Raw genomic sequence first — 19,834 nt, forward strand, 5'->3', positions numbered from 1 at the left:
ATCATTTCTTTGAGGGTATATAAAATTACAAAATAGTTGTTTAGCCACTGTTGAGATTATGAGATTATGAATGGCCTTCCACATTTCAAGGTGCACTTTTCCAGCTAGACGTGGCCTTGAGAGTGACCACACCCAAAGACAATGGTGCGGTTGCACCCCACATGAGTCATGTAAGATTAACTCCATGAAATGTTGCACAATTTCAGAGATTTGTAAATAAACTTGAACATTGAGGGGACCTTTTTTTTAAAATCTTGTACAGTGAGGGAGAGATTGTTGGCAAATCTAAAGCATGCAAAAAATATATTTGTTTGTAATCACATAAACCTCAATGTGCAATCACACCAACCACATTGTAAAACTGTGTAACTAATTACACCTGCCATACAGTATGCAATTACTATGTCAACACATTTTGTAGGGACACCTAACTTAAAGTAGGGCAGAAAGTGAATTCATGTGGATAATTTGGTAAATAGTGTGTGTCACCATATCACCTTTCTGCAGCACCCATATGACAAATATTTGAGTAAGGAGTTTCTCCACGTTTAGTGCCAGTTTTAGGTACAGGAATATATGCCAGCCCCTGTAAGGAAATAGAATATAACATGAACATCATCATTTTCTGGTCTTTTTTTATGGAGATATCAATTTGTAGGATTGTCCAGCTTCATACCACAATAAAGGAATTATCCTGAGAAGGGAATTCTCTTAGGAGGGAACACTGCTTTATAGTGTACAAATCTATTTCTCTCTACCATTGCATGTAGTTGTATTTAGCATTTTGCTACAAGTTATAAAGGGAGCAAATTGATTTTAAGCATCCACTTCTGTTCAGCTCACACAGGTAGAGTTCCCTTGTTCCTCAGAGAACACTGAACCCACTGTCTCTACATGTCATAACCCTCTCCAGCATTACCCTCCCCTCTGACCATGTACAGATGCTGATAATCATTCAATCTGAAGAAAAATGTGTGTGAATAAGTCCCTGTGAGATGAGAGTGGAAATGACTAAAGACCATAAACTTTACATCGTTTTTCTATTCATAGCTGCAGTGTACATTCCTTGTACGAGGGGAAAGGGTTATAATACATAGACATAAATCCGGTCAATTTACATTTATGTTGGAGAACATCCACACCTTTCTGAGAATGAATTTAAAATATGATTTGCAACTCTCCAATCCTGACTGTCTCCTCCTGTGTTACTCATACTGTTACAAGATTGATCTAGATTAGAAGGCCGTATCCACCCTTATATGTCTATCAGAGGCTGGTCACTGGGAGCAAAAACAAAACAGCTATGTTGGCAGTTTCATTCAGTCTGTTGGTCCACAGTGGAATCTGGGTGAGGCAGTATTAACAGGATAAATCAGGTTGCTAGTGTGGCTTAGAGGGGGACATTTTTCCTTCAGGTAAGCGCTCTCTATATAATAATTTCTTTATGACATTGTTTTCATGTGCTTGGATTAGCTATGTTGGAAAAGCAAACGTAGTAGTAGTGATGGCCATTTAGCAGATACTTTGATTCTACTACTGAGGGGCAGAATTTTTTCCTGAGCTACAGACGGTTATATTGATCTGCTAATACAGGACTAGTAAAGGCCCAGTGCACAACTTTTGTGAAAAAAATAGAAATATTTTAACTTAAATATTTTTCTTATTACAGATTGTTCAGGGGGTGCCGCAACACCCTCAGCACCCCTACTTCCTGCAGCTATGTACCTTGATAGAAAATGACTTAAGTAAAAGTGAAAGTCACCCAATAAAATACTACTTGAGTAAAAGTCTAAAAGTATTTGGTTTAAATGTACTTAAGTACTATGATGGAAAACATACTAAATTGTCATACTTTAGTAAAAGTGAAAAGTAAATGCTACACATCAAATTCTTTATATTAAAGGTGCACTATGCAGATGTATAAAACTGAAAAGTAAAAGATGCAAAAAACAAAACTTAAGAACGGGAAGCATAGAAATAGTGCACATAGAATAGATCTACCGCTTCTTAGATTTGCTTTCAATGAGAATGACAAATCTATAACCAACCTTTTTATTTGAATTTGGTCAGGTCACACAATAAGTTACAAATTATAGCTTTAAGCAAACCAGACGGCACAAATATTATTATATATTTTTTTAAGGACCAACAGGGCTCACTCCAACACTCAGACATAATTTACAAACGCAGTATCTGTGTTCAATGAGTACGCCAGATCAGAGCCAGTAGGGATGACAAGGCATTATATTGATGCAGTTTGGCCCTAAATTATTGATACCCTTGATAAAATGATCCATAATGACTGTGTAAAATAAATAATTCAAATACTGAGCTATATTGTATGCAAAAAAATTGGGAAATTATTTTATTTTATACTAATACAATTGCTCAGAGAAAGATTTAGTTTAAGAAGTTATATATTTTTTTCTCAAAAAGGTAGGGGTCCAAATTATTAACAGCCCTAAAGATTCTTATAAATTAATTAGTCAATTAGTAGTATTTGGTCCCATATTCCTAGCAATGACAACATCAAACTTGTTGGATGCATTTGCAGTTAGTTTTGATTGTGTTTCAGATTATTTTGTGCCCAATAGAAATTCATGGTAAATAATGTAGTGTCATTTTTGAGTCACTTTTATTATAAATAAGGATAGAATGTTTCTAAACACTTCTACATTCATGTGGATGCTACCATGATTATGGATACTTCTGATTAGAATCGTGAATAATGTTGAGTGAAAAAGATAGAGAGGGTCAAAGATCATACCCCCAAGATTACAGAGGGTCAATAAAAAAATTTAAATAGTAAAGTAAAGAACAGATTCCCCCAAAAATGACTTACCACTGCTCATAAGGTACTTTCTAAGGGAATGACACACCCTTTCCATAGGAAGTTCCCACACCTATACACACAAACTCACAAGTGCACACACAAGATTGTGTACACAGAAAAGTGTGATGTCTAAGGTCTGAGATCTAAAATACTGTGGTAAGAACTATTTGTACTCAATGAGGAAGTTGTTGAACATGTTAACGAACACTTGTTTTTGCAACACAGTTATACTGAAAGCACTGACCACTGGTCAGACAGATCATTGTTCACCCAGTAGGCACAACATTGACTTTAAAAGGATATTACCACAGAATGCTCAGAATTTCTAAGCAAATTACACTTGCATTTTGATGAGAGAACCTGTTTGTAGAAAGGTAATAGGTACCTTCAGACGGTTGAATGCTCTCGTACACTTTATTGCTTGCAACGTTTAGACCGGAACACATATCAAACATGTTTACTTGCCTAAGTCAATCAATATCACATACAGTATCTCAGAAAGCAAACTCAGCATTGGATAGGCCTAATGCCGAGCGGGGAAGTGATCTCGACTGTAACCTTGTTACAGCATATTTTATAGATAATCTTGATTTTCACATCAACATGAAAAGTGTTTCTACAACCCCACTGCTACTTCAGCCTACTGCAACATCTGATTTTGTGAGACACCCCAGCTTTCCACCACTGCTTTCCACCACTGCAGTGATCTGACCAGTGACTTACAGAGGCCTATTGTGATATGAAGCTTCAGATTTGTCCAACCATTGAGGGTACTCAGCAGCTAATATGACCCTATTGACACCATCATTTGTTTTTGAATAGTTGTTTCTCAGAAATTGTGGCATCACGGCAGGGTAACTTAACAACAGAAAATATGATCACAGCATGATTGTGTATCATGGATGATGGTAATAATAACAATCACATTGATCAGGATTATATAATTTCAAAACTACACTCTCTTACCTACTTTAGACTTCAAGGCTAGCCAGCCGCACTGGCTGTAAGTCAAATCTCCAGATCGATAGAGTGGATCATTTAACAGGCGCTGCAGAAGCTGGTTCCTTTGGGAATTCTTGCCAGGAAGAACTTCCAATAATCCCGTCCTGGGTTCCAGTTTTTCAAAACAATTCTGCTCCCATGGTAAGACAGGCAGAGAGGATCAGTCTGTCTAGGGCTCGGTTTTGTCAAATACATCTGAATTATTTTGTTCTTGTAATATCAAGATAATATTCACTATACATGTGAACAAAACATTGAAATCCTCTCTAATACCTGGTCTATCTAATGATAGATATTCTGAGACTTAACCTTTTGACAACTGTAGTGGTTTACCTTGATCTAAATATGGTCTTACTGTTTTTTCTTCTTGGTTTTGAATAGGGGCCGGACGAAGGCTGAAGGGACCAGAGCCTGACACGGTGGATGATTCAGTGAGTGGATATACTGATATGAAAAACCTATTGCTTGCATGTGTGGACATCATGTGAATACTAAAGACTATGGGAAAGACACAACTTAAATTAGAATTTTTTATTCATCCCTATATAGCAACAAAATGAACTATACATATTTTTGTTCCAGATATGTGAAGAGCCATCTGAATTTATAGAGGGGGAGAGACCTCGCCCACAAGGATCCTCCCCTGTAGATGAATACCCTGAGACTGACGAATACACTGACATTGATAAACAGGTACAATACTTTATATTTCAACCAACCATGGTGACTTGTAGTTTGAATTTTGTCAGACACTCTGATTCATTTAACATTCCTTTTAGGGTGGAGGTGGGAGTGGCAAGAAAGGAAAGAGGGGTTTTGGGTCCCTTTTTGAAAAGCGCTCCCCTGCCAAGATGAGTGAACTGGAGGTCAGACATGTCTGCATTATATTGAACTCATGCAGAAGCATTGTTTCAGGTTGTCATTGGTGGTACATAACATGTAAAAAATATATTTTTCTTCATTTTTTCCTGTAAACTCAGAGCTCAGAGTCGGGAGTGATTGTGAGAATGGCAAAAGAGACATGTGCCGAGGGTCTTGTTGTGAGCGGAGGAGGGAAGGAGGGCATCTTCATTAAGGAAGTGAGGCCAGAGTCCCCAGCCTCAAAGCTTCTTAGTGTACATGAGGGTAAGCAGACAACTAGCTCATACCATGCTCTTTCAGAAGTTGATAAAAAATAAAATTGCCTTTAGAGTCTATAGTCAAGACTCTATAGTATAGACTGGATTGGTGAAATGTGCAGTGAAATGGGTGAAATGTGAAGTAATGGAGGCAAGATTGCTTTTGCTATCCAGGGTGAGAGACTCTTTGATATGACTCTTTGATATGCTTGTTCAACAGTTCAAATGGGGATTTATTGATCTTGCTATGTCTTCCTTTTGTTCATTCAGGTGATCAGATACTCAGTGCCACAGTGTATTTTGACGATGTTAAATATGAAGATGCCCTTCAGATATTGGAACATGCACAGCCTTACAAGATGGAGTTACTTCTGAAACGCAAACCAATAAAGATATCCACCCTTGAGAGTGAACCAGCCCTTGAATCCCAAGTAACTATCACTATGTTATTTTTCTGGATCTGTAGAGTAGTGCTATGTCTTTGGCTCTTTTTCTCATGAAGCAATCAATCAAATTTTTTTATTTTTTTATCCTACAGGTGGAACAAGGTTCCTCTCTGGAAATGAGGGGACATTCAAAGACAAAAAGGCACGGTGACCGAATCTCTTGGCCCAACTTCCCCTCCTTTAGCAAAAGTCAAAAGTCCCATTTTAAGAGGTCTCACAGTACCGCAGATGCAGATGATCAGAGGAAGCTGGAGCTGAGCCCAACAACAAGTGACACAGAGTCGCCAATCAAATCTCAGGAGGCTGTCAAGGGCAGGACAAAGAAGCAGAAGATAAAGTTGTCAAGTCTAAAGATGAAGGGCCGCAAGAGCAGGTCTGTTGAACAGTCGGGCCAGGACACAGACATACTAACTGTAGAATGTGCGCAAGTTATGGAAATCCAACAGAGTCAAGATGACATATACTCACCAGATGGTCTAGAGAGCACATCAGGAGAAACACCTCAAGTATATGTGTTTGAATCAGAATCAGAAAAAATGGAATCCACCAAGATAAAAAATGAATGCTCTCTTCCGGACCTGACAGGCTCGGAAAACAAACAGCACAAGGTAGAACTCATCAGACTGGACAAAACTTTGAAAACCACAGACATAACAGTTGCTTTTGCTGATCAAGAGAGTCCCTTAACCAAGACATCTCTGGAGGAAAAGAAAAAGAAGAAAGAGAAGAAAGAGAGGTCAGAACTAAAGTTTAGGATCAAGGGAAAGGAGACAAAAGACAAACACAAGCAAGAAAAACATGTAAAATCATCCCCAAAAAGCATGAAGATACCAGGAGCAGATATCATAACATCTGATCTGTCTGCACATGACAATACCTTGCTGATTCCAACTATAGTATCACATACTAAGCTGATGGAGCGTCAACTCCCAATTGACATGTCAGATGTAGGACTTATCAGGAAATCCCCTCAGATTGGACAAGAACGAGACTTGAAAGAAACATATGTTAAAACAAATTTAAATGCACAGGAAATGCATGCTAAGGTCACCAGTATTACAATGGAACCTGACTTGCAGATGGAAATACAAGCTTTAAAGTTACCTACAGAGACAAGCATTGATGACGTTTTAGTACAAATTGGTACAAGGACTGCTACCAAGTTCAAGCTGCCAAGGGAGGACCTTGCTGACTTTGTTACTGCTGAACCTATACAAATGACAGACGTGAGGATTGTAAAAATGGATGTGAAAAGCCTTAAAGTTGAGGATAGGGGGTTGAAGATACTTCCAAACCGTGATGATATTGAGATCCCCGGCATGGAAGATGCATCATCAACTGGCACCAAAACCCCAGTGATCAAACAGCCTAAAACAGCATTCACTCTTCCTGTTGAAGAAATTCAGGCGCAGACTGTTCAGATGGTTATAGACGTTGACAGAGTTAAAGAGGCTGTCTCCAAATTGCCAGGGTTCAAGCTGCCGAAGGGTGACACCGTAGGACTGCCTGCTCATCAAGAAATCACAAAGACACATGTGAATGCAGAAAGAGTAAATGTGACAGTAGAAAACACCCTGTCTAAAATCACAGACATAAAGGCACAGTTGGACACGTATGTCAAAAAGACTGACATAAATGCTTCACCTGAGAAGTTGAGCAGGAGCTCAGTTACCACAATCAAATTGCCAAAGAACCAACTTTCTGATCTAGGTGCTCATGAACCTATTACTATGACAGAAATATACCATAAAGAAAGAAAAGAGGAAGCTGGAAGGACCAATGAGGTTGAAATCCAAATTGAACTCCATAAACGAGAGAACGTGGAGATACCTGGAATGGAAAATATACATCAAAAAGGATCTCCCAACCAAGTGGATAGGGGAAAAGAGTTGGCAGTACCAGTACCTGAGTGGCCAACCATCAAAGCCGAGGAGACAAATGTAATTCCTTACACTAAAGGATTAGATAAGAAGTCAAAGAAAGCAAAGATGTCAATGCCTGCTCCAAATGTCGCCGTAGATGTACCTGATGTGGAAAAGGACATTAAGGTTCAAGGAACTGAAATACCAGAACCCAAACTGACAATGGCAGAAATTAACATTGAAAAGCCAAGGGTTGATATTAAAGGTCCAAATAAAGATGTGGAGGTCAATCTTAAAAAACTTGAAATGTTCACTTTAACAGAAGTCAAAGTGCAGGTCCAACCACCTAGCGTTGAACTCAAAGTGCCTTCTGGTGAAGTTGAAATACCTGAGGGAGCGGCTAAGGAAATTGATGGAAAAATAAAAAAGCCACAGATGTCATTTGGATGGTTTTCAAAACCAGAAGTGAAAGCACCCGAGGTTGATATCAGTCTTACAAACGTGGATATTTCGCTTCCAGAAGGAAAGGTGGAGGTCGAAGATCCAGATGTGAAAATGAAATCTCCAGAAGTTCAAATTAAAATGAAACATGATATTGAGCTTGAGGGACAAGGAAGTCAATTTAAAATACCAAAATCTGGACTCTCAATGTCGAGGGTTAAAGGTCCTGAAATTGGCTTAAGTCTGTCAAAGATAGATGTAGATGTCGACTTACCAGAGGGAAGAGCAGACCTCCAACAACCTGATGTGGAAGTCGGAGTGCCCTCTGTTGAAGTTGAAATACCAGAAGCAGGTTCTAAAGATATTGATGTGAAAATGAGAAAGCCAAGAATGTCATTCCCCATATTTGGATTTTCAAACCCTGAATTGAAAGCACCAGAGGCTGATATCAGTCTTCCAGAGGTGGATATTTCTCTTCCAGAGGGAAAGATGGAGGTCAAAGAGCCAGAGGTGGAAATGAAAACTCCAGAGATTCAAATTGATGTGAAAGATACCGTAGGCTCCCCCTCAAGATTCAAAATGCCAACTTTAAAATTCCCTAAATTTGGAGCAGCTTCTCCAAATGTCACAATAGAGGTACCTGATTTGGACAAGGACATCAAGGTTCATGGAACTGAAATACCTGAACCCAAGCTGACAATATCAGCATTTAACATCGAAAAGCCAAGTGTTGACCTTAAAGGTCCATCTATAGATGTCAATCGTAAAAAAAATGAAAATGTCACTTTACCAGAGGTCAAAATGAACGTCCAACCACCAAGCATTGAACTCAAAGTGCCTTCTGGTGAAGTTGAAATGCCTGAGGGAGCTGCTACAGAAATGGATGTAAAAATGAAAAAGCCCAGGATGTCATTTGGATGGTTTTCAAAACCAGAAGCGAAAGCACCCGAGGTTGATGTCAGTCTTACAAACGTGGATTTTTCGCTTCCAGACGGAAAGGTGGAGGTCAAAGAGCCAGACGTGGAAATGAAATCTCCAGATGTTCAAATTGAAATGAAACATGATATTGAGCTTGAGGGACAAGGAAGTACATTTAAATTACCAAAATTTGGACTCTCATTGCCAAGAGTTAAAGGTCCTGAAATTGGCTTAAGTCTGTCAAAGACAGATGTAGATGTCGACTTACCAGAGGGAAGAGCAGACCTCCAACTACCTGATGTGGAAGTCGGAGTGCCCTCTGTTGAAGTTGAAATACCAGAAGCAGGTTCTAAAGATATTGATGTGAAAATGAGAAAGCCAAGAATGTCATTCCCCAAATTTGGATTTTCAAAACCTGAAGTGAAAGCACCAGAGGTTGATATCAGTCTTCCAGAGGTGGATATTTCTCTTCCTGAGGGAAAGGTGGAGGTCAAAGAGCCAGAGGTGGAAATGAAACCTCCAGAGATTCAAGTTGATGTGAAAGATACCGTAGGCTCCCCCTCAAGATTCAAAATGCCAACTTTAAAATTCCCTAAATTTGGAGCAGCTTCTCCAAATGTCACAATAGAGGTACCTGATTTGGACAAGGACATCAAGGTTCATGGAACGGAAATACCTGAACCCAAGCTGACAATATCAGCATTTAACATCGAAAAGCCAAGTGTTGACCTAAAAGGTCCATCTATAGATGTCAATCGTAAAAAAAATGAAAATGTCACTTTACCAGAGGTCAAAATGAACATCCAACCACCAAGCATTGAACTCAAAGTGCCTTCTGGTGAAGTTGAAATGCCTGAGGGAGCTGCTACAGAAATGGATGTAAAAATGAAAAAGCCCAGGATGTCATTTGGATGGTTTTCAAAACCAGAAGCGAAAGCACCCGAGGTTGATGTCAGTCTTACAAACGTGGATTTTTCGCTTCCAGACGGAAAGGTGGAGGTCAAAGAGCCAGACGTGGAAATGAAATCTCCAGATGTTCAAATTGAAATGAAACATGATATTGAGCTTGAGGGACAAGGAAGTACATTTAAATTACCAAAATTTGGACTCTCATTGCCAAGAGTTAAAGGTCCTGAAATTGGCTTAAGTCTGTCAAAGACAGATGTAGATGTCGACTTACCAGAGGGAAGAGCAGACCTCCAACTACCTGATGGGGAAGTCGGAGTGCCCTCTGTTGAAGTTGAAATACCAGAAGCAGGTTCTAAAGATATTGATGTGAAAATGAGAAAGCCAAGAATGTCATTCCCCAAATTTGGATTTTCAAAACCTGAAGTGAAAGCACCAGAGGTTGATATCAGTCTTCCAGAGGTGGATATTTCTCTTCCTGAGGGAAAGGTGGAGGTCAAAGAGCCAGAGGTGGAAATGAAACCTCCAGAGATTCAAGTTGATGTGAAAGATACCGTAGGCTCCCCCTCAAGATTCAAAATGCCAACTTTAAAATTCCCTAAATTTGGAGCAGCTTCTCCAAATGTCACAATAGAGGTACCTGATTTGGACAAGGACATCAAGGTTCATGGAACGGAAATACCTGAACCCAAGCTGACAATATCAGCATTTAACATCGAAAAGCCAAGTGTTGACCTAAAAGGTCCATCTATAGATGTCAATCGTAAAAAAAATGAAAATGTCACTTTACCAGAGGTCAAAATGAACATCCAACCACCAAGCATTGAACTCAAAGTGCCTTCTGGTGAAGTTGAAATGCCTGAGGGAGCTGCTACAGAAATGGATGTAAAAATGCAAAAGCCCAGGATGTCATTTGGATGGTTTTCAAAACCAGAAGCGAAAGCACCCGAGGTTGATGTCAGTCTTACAAACGTGGATTTTTCGCTTCCAGACGGAAAGGTGGAGGTCAAGGAGCCAGACGTGGAAATGAAATCTCCAGATGTTCAAATTGAAATGAAACATGATATTGAGCTTGAGGGACAAGGAAGTAAATTTAAATTACCAAAATTTGGACTCTCATTGCCAAGAGTTAAAGGTCCTGAAATTGACTTAAGTCTGTCAAAGACAGATGTAGATGTCGACTTACCAGAGGGAAGAGCAGACCTCCAACTACCTGATGGGGAAGTCGGAGTGCCCTCTGTTGAAGTTGAAATACCAGAAGCAGGTTCTAAAGATATTGATGTGAAAATGAGAAAGCCAAGAATGTCATTCCCCAAATTTGGATTTTCAAAACCTGAAGTGAAAGCACCAGAGGTTGATATCAGTCTTCCAGAGGTGGATATTTCTCTTCCCGAGGGAAAGGTGGAGGTCAAAGAGCCAGAGGTGGAAATGAAACCTCCAGAGATTCAAGTTGATGTGAAAGATACCGTAGGCTCCCCCTCAAGATTCAAAATGCCAACTTTAAAATTCCCTAAATTTGGAGCAGCTTCTCCAAATGTCACAATAGAGGTACCTGATTTGGACAAGGACATCAAGGTTCATGGAACTGAAATACCTGAACCCAAGCTGACAATATCAGCATTTAACATCGAAAAGCCAAGTGTTGACCTAAAAGGTCCATCTATAGATGTCAATCGTAAAAAAAATGAAAATGTCACATTACCAGAGGTCAAAATGAACATCCAACCACCAATCATTGAACTCAAAGTGCCTTCTGGTGAAGTTGAAATGCCTGAGGGAGCTGCTACAGAAATGGATGTAAAAATGAAAAAGCCCAGGATGTCATTTGGATGGTTTTCAAAACCAGAAGCGAAAGCACCCGAGGTTGATGTCAGTCTTACAAACGTGGATTTTTCGCTTCCAGACGGAAAGGTGGAGGTCAAAGAGCCAGACGTGGAAATTAAATCTCCAGATGTTCAAATTGAAATGAAACATGATATTGAGCTTGAGGGACAAGGAAGTAAATTTAAATTACCAAAATTTGGACTCTCATTGCCAAGAGTTAAAGGTCCTGAAATTGGCTTAAGTCTGTCAAAGACAGATGTAGATGTCGACTTACCAGAGGGAAGAGCAGACCTCCAACTACCTGATGTGGAAGTCGGAGTGCCCTCTGTTGAAGTTGAAATACCAGAAGCAGGTTCTAAAGATATTGATGTGAAAATGAGAAAGCCAAGAATGTCATTCCCCAAATTTGGATTTTCAAAACCTGAAGTGAAACCACCAGAGGTTGATATCAGTCTTCCAGAGGTGGATATTTCTCTTCCCGAGGGAAAGGTGGAGGTCAAAGAGCCAGAGGTTGAAATGAAACCTCCAGAGATTCAAGTTGATGTGAAAGATACCGTAGGCTCCCCCTCAAGATTCAAAATGCCAACTTTAAAATTCCCTAAATTTGGAGCAGCTTCTCCAAATGTCACAATAGAGGTACCTGATTTGGACAAGGACATCAAGGTTCATGGAATGGAAATACCTGAACCCAAGCTGACAATATCAGCATTTAACATCGAAAAGCCAAGTGTTGACCTAAAAGGTCCATCTATAGATGTCAATCGTAAAAAAAATGAAAATGTCACTTTACCAGAGGTCAAAATGAACATCCAACCACCAAGCATTGAACTCAAAGTGCCTTCTGGTGAAGTTGAAATGCCTGAGGGAGCTGCTACAGAAATGGATGTAAAAATGAAAAAGCCCAGGATGTCATTTGGATGGTTTTCAAAACCAGAAGCGAAAGCACCCGAGGTTGATGTCAGTCTTACAAACGTGGATTTTTCGCTTCCAGACGGAAAGGTGGAGGTCAAAGAGCCAGACGTGGAAATGAAATCTCCAGATGTTCAAATTGAAATGAAACATGATATTGAGCTTGAGGGACAAGGAAGTAAATTTAAATTACCAAAATTTGGACTCTCATTGCCAAGAGTTAAAGGTCCTGAAATTGGCTTAAGTCTGTCAAAGACAGATGTAGATGTCGACTTACCAGAGGGAAGAGCAGACCTCCAACTACCTGATGTGGAAGTCGGAGTGCCCTCTGTTGAAGTTGAAATACCAGAAGCAGGTTCTAAAGATATTGATGTGAAAATGAGAAAGCCAAGAATGTCATTCCCCAAATTTGGATTTTCAAAACCTGAAGTGAAAGCACCAGAGGTTGATATCAGTCTTCCAGAGGTGGATATTTCTCTTCCCGAGGGAAAGGTGGAGGTCAAAGAGCCAGAGGTGGAAATGAAACCTCCAGAGATTCAAGTTGATGTGAAAGAGACCGTAGGCTCCCCCTCAAGATTCAAAATGCCAACTTTAAAATTCCCTAAATTTGGAGCAGCTTCTCCAAATGTCACAATAGAGGTACCTGATTTGGACAAGGACATCAAGGTTCATGGAACTGAAATACCTGAACCCAAGCTGACAATATCAGCATTTAACATCGAAAAGCCAAGTGTTGACCTAAAAGGTCCATCTATAGATGTCAATCGTAAAAAAAATGAAAATGTCACTTTACCAGAGGTCAAAATGAACATCCAACCACCAAGCATTGAACTCAAAGTGCCTTCTGGTGAAGTTGAAATGCCTGGGGGAGCTGCTACAGAAATGGATGTAAAAATGAAAAAGCCCAGGATGTCATTTGGATGGTTTTCAAGACCAGAAGCGAAAGCACCCGAGGTTGATGTCAGTCTTACAAACGTGGATTTTTCGCTTCCAGACGGAAAGGTGGAGGTCAAAGAGCCAGACGTGGAAATTAAATCTCCAGATGTTCAAATTGAAATGAAACATGATATTGAGCTTGAGGGACAAGGAAGTAAATTTAAATTACCAAAATTTGGACTCTCATTGCCAAGAGTTAAAGGTCCTGAAATTGACTTAAGTCTGTCAAAGACAGATGTAGATGTCGACTTACCAGAGGGAAGAGCAGACCTCCAACTACCTGATGTGGAAGTCGGAGTGCCCTCTGTTGAAGTTGAAATACCAGAAGCAGGTTCTAAAGATATTGATGTGAAAATGAGAAAGCCAAGAATGTCATTCCCCAAATTTGGATTTTCAAAACCTGAAGTGAAAGCACCAGAGGTTGATATCAGTCTTCCAGAGGTGGATATTTCTCTTCCCGAGGGAAAGGTGGAGGTCAAAGAGCCAGAGGTGGAAATGAAACCTCCAGAGATTCAAGTTGATGTGAAAGAGACCGTAGGCTCCCCCTCAAGATTCAAAATGCCAACTTTAAAATTCCCTAAATTTGGAGCAGCTTCTCCAAATGTCACAATAGAGGTACCTGATTTGGACAAGGACATCAAGGTTCATGGAACTGAAATACCTGAACCCAAGCTGACAATATCAGCATTTAACATCGAAAAGCCAAGTGTTGACCTAAAAGGTCCATCTATAGATGTCAATCGTAAAAAAAATGAAAATGTCACTTTACCAGAGGTCAAAATGAACATCCAACCACCAAGCATTGAACTCAAAGTGCCTTCTGGTGAAGTTGAAATGCCTGAGGGAGCTGCTACAGAAATGGATGTAAAAATGAAAAAGCCCAGGATGTCATTTGGATGGTTTTCAAAACCAGAAGCGAAAGCACCCGAGGTTGATGTCAGTCTTACAAACGTGGATTTTTCGCTTCCAGACGGAAAGGTGGAGGTCAAAGAGCCAGACGTGGAAATTAAATCTCCAGATGTTCAAATTGAAATGAAACATGATATTGAGCTTGAGGGACAAGGAAGTAAATTTAAATTACCAAAATTTGGACTCTCATTGCCAAGAGTTAAAGGTCCTGAAATTGACTTAAGTCTGTCAAAGACAGATGTAGATGTCGACTTACCAGAGGGAAGAGCAGACCTCCAACTACCTGATGTGGAAGTCGGAGTGCCCTCTGTTGAAGTTGAAATACCAGAAGCAGGTTCTAAAGATATTGATGTGAAAATGAGAAAGCCAAGAATGTCATTCCCCAAATTTGGATTTTCAAAACCTGAAGTGAAAGCACCAGAGGTTGATATCAGTCTTCCAGAGGTGGATATTTCTCTTCCTGAGGGAAAGGTGGAGGTCAAAGAGCCAGAGGTGGAAATGAAACCTCCAGAGATTCAAGTTGATGTGAAAGATACCGTAGGCTCCCCCTCAAGATTCAAAATGCCAACCTTAAAATTCCCTAAATTTGGAGCAGCTTCTCCAAATGTCACAATAGAGGTACCTGATTTGGACAAGGACATCAAGGTTCATGGAACTGAAATACCTGAACCCAAGCTGACAATATCAGCATTTAACATCGAAAAGCCAAGTGTTGACCTAAAAGGTCCATCTATAGATGTCAATCGTAAAAAAAATGAAAATGTCACTTTACCAGAGGTCAAAATGAACATCCAACCACCAAGCATTGAACTCAAAGTGCCTTCTGGTGAAGTTGAAATGCCTGAGGGAGCTGCTACAGAAATGGATGTAAAAATGAAAAAGCCCAGGATGTCATTTGGATGGTTTTCAAAACCAGAAGCGACAGCACCCGAGGTTGATGTCAGTCTTACAAACGTGGATTTTTCGCTTCCAGACGGAAAGGTGGAGGTCAAAGAGCCAGACGTGGAAATTAAATCTCCAGATGTTCAAATTGAAATGAAACATGATATTGAGCTTGAGGGACAAGGAAGTAAATTTAAATTACCAAAATTTGGACTCTCATTGCCAAGAGTTAAAGGTCCTGAAATTGGCTTAAGTCTGTCAAAGACAGATGTAGATGTCGACTTACCAGAGGGAAGAGCAGACCTCCAACTACCTGATGTGGAAGTCGGAGTGCCCTCTGTTGAAGTTGAAATACCAGAAGCAGGTTCTAAAGATATTGATGTGAAAATGAGAAAGCCAAGAATGTCATTCCCCAAATTTGGATTTTCAAAACCTGAAGTGAAACCACCAGAGGTTGATATCAGTCTTCCAGAGGTGGATATTTCTCTTCCTGAGGGAAAGGTGGAGGTCAAAGAGCCAGAGGTGGAAATGAAACCTCCAGAGATTCAAGTTGATGTGAAAGATACCGTAGGCTCCCCCTCAAGATTCAAAATGCCAACCTTAAAATTCCCTAAATTTGGAGCAGCTTCTCCAAATGTCACAATAGAGGTACCTGATTTGGACAAGGACATCAAGGGTCATGGAACCGAAATACCTGAACCCAAGCTGACAATATCAGCATTTAACATCGAAAAGCCAAGTGTTGAACTTAAAGGTCCATATATAGATGTCAATCGTAAAAAAAATGAAAATGTCACTTTACCAGAGGTCAAAATGAACGTCCAACCACCAAGCATTGAACTCAAAGTGCCTTCTGGTGAAGTTGAAATGCCCGAGGGAGCTGCTACAGAAATGGATGTAAAAATGAAAAAGCCCAGGATGTCATTTGGATGGTTTTCAAAACCAGAAGCGAAAGCACCCGAGGTTGATGTCAGTCTTACAAACGTGGATTTTTCGCTTCCAGACGGAAAGGTGGAGGTCAAAGAGCCAGACGTGGAAATGAAATCTCCAGATGTTCAAATTGAAATGAAACATGATATTGAGCTTGAGGGACAAGGAAGTAAATTTAAATTACCAAAATTTGGACTCTCATTGCCCAGAGTTAAAGGTCCTGAAATTGGCTTAAGTCTGTCAAAGACAGATGTAGATGTCGACTTACCAGAGGGAAGAGCAGACCTCCAACTACCTGATGTGGAAGTCGGAGTGCCCTCTGTTGAAGTTGAAATACCAGAAGCAGGTTCTAAAGATATTGATGTGAAAATGAGAAAGCCAAGAATGTCATTCCCCAAATTTGGATTTTCAAAACCTGAAGTGAAAGCACCAGAGGTTGATATCAGTCTTCCAGAGGTGGATATTTCTCTTCCCGAGGGAAAGGTGGAGGTCAAAGAGCCAGAGGTGGAAATGAAACCTCCAGAGATTCAAGTTGATGTGAAAGATACCGTAGGCTCCCCCTCAAGATTCAAAATGCCAACTTTAAAATTCCCTAAATTTGGAGCAGCTTCTCCAAATGTCACAATAGAGGTACCTGATTTGGACAAGGACATCAAGGTTCATGGAACTGAAATACCTGAACCCAAGCTGACAATATCAGCATTTAACATCGAAAAGCCAAGTGTTGACCTTAAAGGTCCATCTATAGATGTCAATCGTAAAAAAAATGAAAATGTCACTTTACCAGAGGTCAAAATGAACGTCCAACCACCAAGCATTGAACTCAAAGTGCCTTCTGGTGAAGTTGAAATGCCTGAGGGAGCTGCTACAGAAATGGATGTAAAAATGAAAAAGCCCAGGATGTCATTTGGATGGTTTTCAAAACCAGATGTGAAAGCACTTGAGGTAGATGTCAGTCTTACAAAGGTGGATTTATCTCTTCCTGAAGGAAAGGTGGTCAAAGAGTCATATGTAGAAATGAAAGCTCCAGAGAGTCAAGTTGAAATGAAAAATGAAGGTTTTTCAGTTGATGGAACACCAAACATAGAGGATAAAATAATTGAAACGGGGGTGAAGAAACCGCTGATAACCTTTCCAAAAATAGTTTTTTCAAGGTCTGAAATTACAGCTCCTGAGATTGTGATTCCTCCAAAAGTGGACATTTCACTCCAAGAGGGAAAAGAGTTCAAAGTGCCTGAAGTGAAAATTGAAGCTCCAGAGATTGAAGTTGACGTAAAAGAAGCAGTTGGCTCCCCCTCAAGATTCAAAATGCCAACATTCAAATTGCCTACATTTGGTTCAACTTCAAAGGTGGCAGTAGATGTCTCTGATAAAGAGAAGGTTATTGAAGTACCTGGTGTAGAAATTCTAGATCAAGTACTAGGAGCTTCCTTTCCAGTTGATTTGACAGAACCCGGGGATACAGTTGACATTAAAGGATGTAGTGAAGTTCATCTACATGTTGCTGGATCTGCAGGGCCCTCAGTTGAAGAAGGAATGACAATAGCTGATGTGGATGTTCATGGTGTTGACAGTTCAGAACTGACAATTGATGATAAAGGCCATGGCTTACCCAGCAAAGGTCAAGGCTCACCAAGTAAATTCAAACTTCCGACCTTCAAAATGCCCAAATTGAGCATTTCAAAATCCAAACGACAGAATGAACATGAACATGATGATATAAGTCCAAATATTATTTTGGAGAATAATGAAATTCATGTGAAACCACAAGGACCAGAGATTTCACCAAAGTTGACTTTGACATCATTTGGGGAGGTATTAAGAAGCATTGATGTTGAATTTTATGTCCCTGCATTAGAGGAAGTGGAAGAAAAGCTCACAGGCTCAAGGGAAGGACCCAGTGCTGAAACCCAGTCTATCCAAGAAGAGGAAGAAGCGAAAGAAAAATCCAAATTGGTTTGGTTTAAGTTTCCTACATTTGGACTATCTTCTCCTTCAGAATCTGCCAAAATTTTAGAAAAAGATACTTCTAAGAAAGAAGCAAGTGAGAACAGCCCTGCAGGTGACTCTGTGGAACAAGATTCCAGCTTGACCTTCTCAGTGCGGTCATCGGATGCTTTTGCAGATATCAGTTCTACAGTCACAAGCGAACAAGTTGCTCCATCATTGGCCTCTCCAACCAAAGTCACAGTGAAATACTCTGACCCTATTGCCACTGAGATACAAGGTAATATCATTACCTCCACAGCAAGGACAAAAATTATCTCTTTTGAACCCTACTTGGCAGAGAAGGTCACCATTCCAATGTCCTCTGGAGCTTCCTCCTCATCAGTGGACACCCTAAAACTGGAGTCTGGTACACATGTCATCACATCCAATATACAAGCAATACCAGACACACAGAAAGCCACGCTCTTAACAGATTTTGGATTGCAGACAGGGACCGCCGGAGCTTCCTCTGCATCTTGGTCAGTGGACAACACCAACAAAATACAGAGTGATGGGCAAACAGTCATTAAGAGGCATGTAATTAGGGAAATGTCAGGCACTGACAAGGAAAAGGTTGTCATAACTCGAAGAGTTACACATGTGTTTGGGGCTGAGCCCATCTCAGATGAAACCGCCTCATCTATCAAACAGATGAAAGAAACTATGCATTCTGAAAAAATGAAATTCTTCGATGGGGCTGAATTGGAGTGATTTGGAGGAATATTATAAATCCCTCAATTGAGAAGTAATATCAGTCATATTATTATTGTGCTCTTAATAATTAATTGTGCTTTAATTTATGACAGAGTTTTGATATATACAGTTAAATGTTTTGATTGTTTACTTAGTACACACTAAATATAAATATAAATATACACAAGTGATACAGGTAGGGATATTAATGCCAAAATTGTCACTTTATTGTAATTACTACCATTGAGACCATTTGACTGAATTTGCTGTTTTAACACATGTCTGCAGGTTGTCCTGCTGTACATATAATGAAGAGAAACCTGTTAATCCACTGCCATATACATTGATAAATTACCTCCGATTTCTGCTCTTTATTCCACTTCTGGGAAGCAATATATAAATATAAGGAATCAATGATTATGTCTCTGAAAATATGTTTACAATTATTTCACTGTAAAACCATACAAAATACTTAATGAGTATGTAGTGATATAAATACAAACCATGCAACATTAATAGAACAAAAACACACAACACATAAGGAAGAATTGCAATCTGAACACTTATTACCATGAAATAAATATATGTTGCTAAAATGTAATGCTTGTAATCATAGTAAAAAAGAAAGAAAAATATATTGATGCAACTATATTTTGATTAGTATTATGCATAGATTTAATTTTCCATAATGTATACTGTACCTAACAAAAACATTTCTGGATTTGTGTATAGTTGGAAAATTGAAAATGCCTATGTATATACTTGATTTTGATCACTTCTTTTGCAGAGTTACTTTGATTGTTGCTCTTATTCTCCACTGATGTAATACATGTATTAGCAAAACTATACATAATAAATCTTCTAAAATATTAAGAAGTGCATTTCCTTACTGCAATATGTATCTACATTAAATGCCACTCAGATTCCTGGTACCTTCTCCACAGACATGCCATATCCTGCAACCTAGTAGTGAGCTAGTTTCTATAGCAGGCTACTGGCCATTATAGTAGATCATGTATGCTGGCTAGCCACAGACTATCTATGAATAATTCAACATCGTTACAGCAGTAGGCCCACTCTTGGTGGTATGTGTGCACATATTACAGAGTGCGTAGTGTTTCCCCTATATTCATTTATTTGATTTTATTATGTATTTCTGTCGAGACGCGGTTTTAAGATCAGAGTGACAAGTCACATATCTTCCTCAGATTCTCATCAGATCATCTGAGAAACCTC

The 19,834-nt window shown here is 39.7% G+C and overlaps 1 protein-coding gene across 1 annotated transcript; it reads left to right on the forward strand.

The window, feature by feature from the left end:
- Positions 1–4,614: 4,614 nt before the first annotated feature.
- LOC109893727 (neuroblast differentiation-associated protein AHNAK) lies at positions 4,615–19,471 on the forward strand. The gene is made up of 4 exons (XM_031828858.1): positions 4,615–4,701; positions 4,816–4,960; positions 5,224–5,384; positions 5,492–19,471. Exons 1-4 carry the CDS (start codon positions 4,687–4,689, stop codon positions 18,614–18,616), a joined length of 13,446 nt encoding a protein of 4,481 aa, XP_031684718.1. The 5' UTR covers positions 4,615–4,686; the 3' UTR covers positions 18,617–19,471.
- The last annotated feature ends 363 nt before the right edge of the window (positions 19,472–19,834 follow it).

The sequence above is a fragment of the Oncorhynchus kisutch genome, linkage group LG7, assembly GCF_002021735.2.
Source record: "Oncorhynchus kisutch isolate 150728-3 linkage group LG7, Okis_V2, whole genome shotgun sequence".
NCBI lineage: Eukaryota > Metazoa > Chordata > Actinopteri > Salmoniformes > Salmonidae > Oncorhynchus > Oncorhynchus kisutch.

Bases quoted from the DNA above. Each gene is read 5' to 3' on its own strand.
- LOC109893727 (XM_031828858.1), top strand. The intron at 4,961-5,223 runs GTAAGCAGACAA...TTGTTCATTCAG, and splicing joins GCTTCTTAGTGTACATGAGG to GTGATCAGATACTCAGTGCC. The intron at 5,385-5,491 runs GTAACTATCACT...TTTATCCTACAG, and splicing joins AACCAGCCCTTGAATCCCAA to GTGGAACAAGGTTCCTCTCT.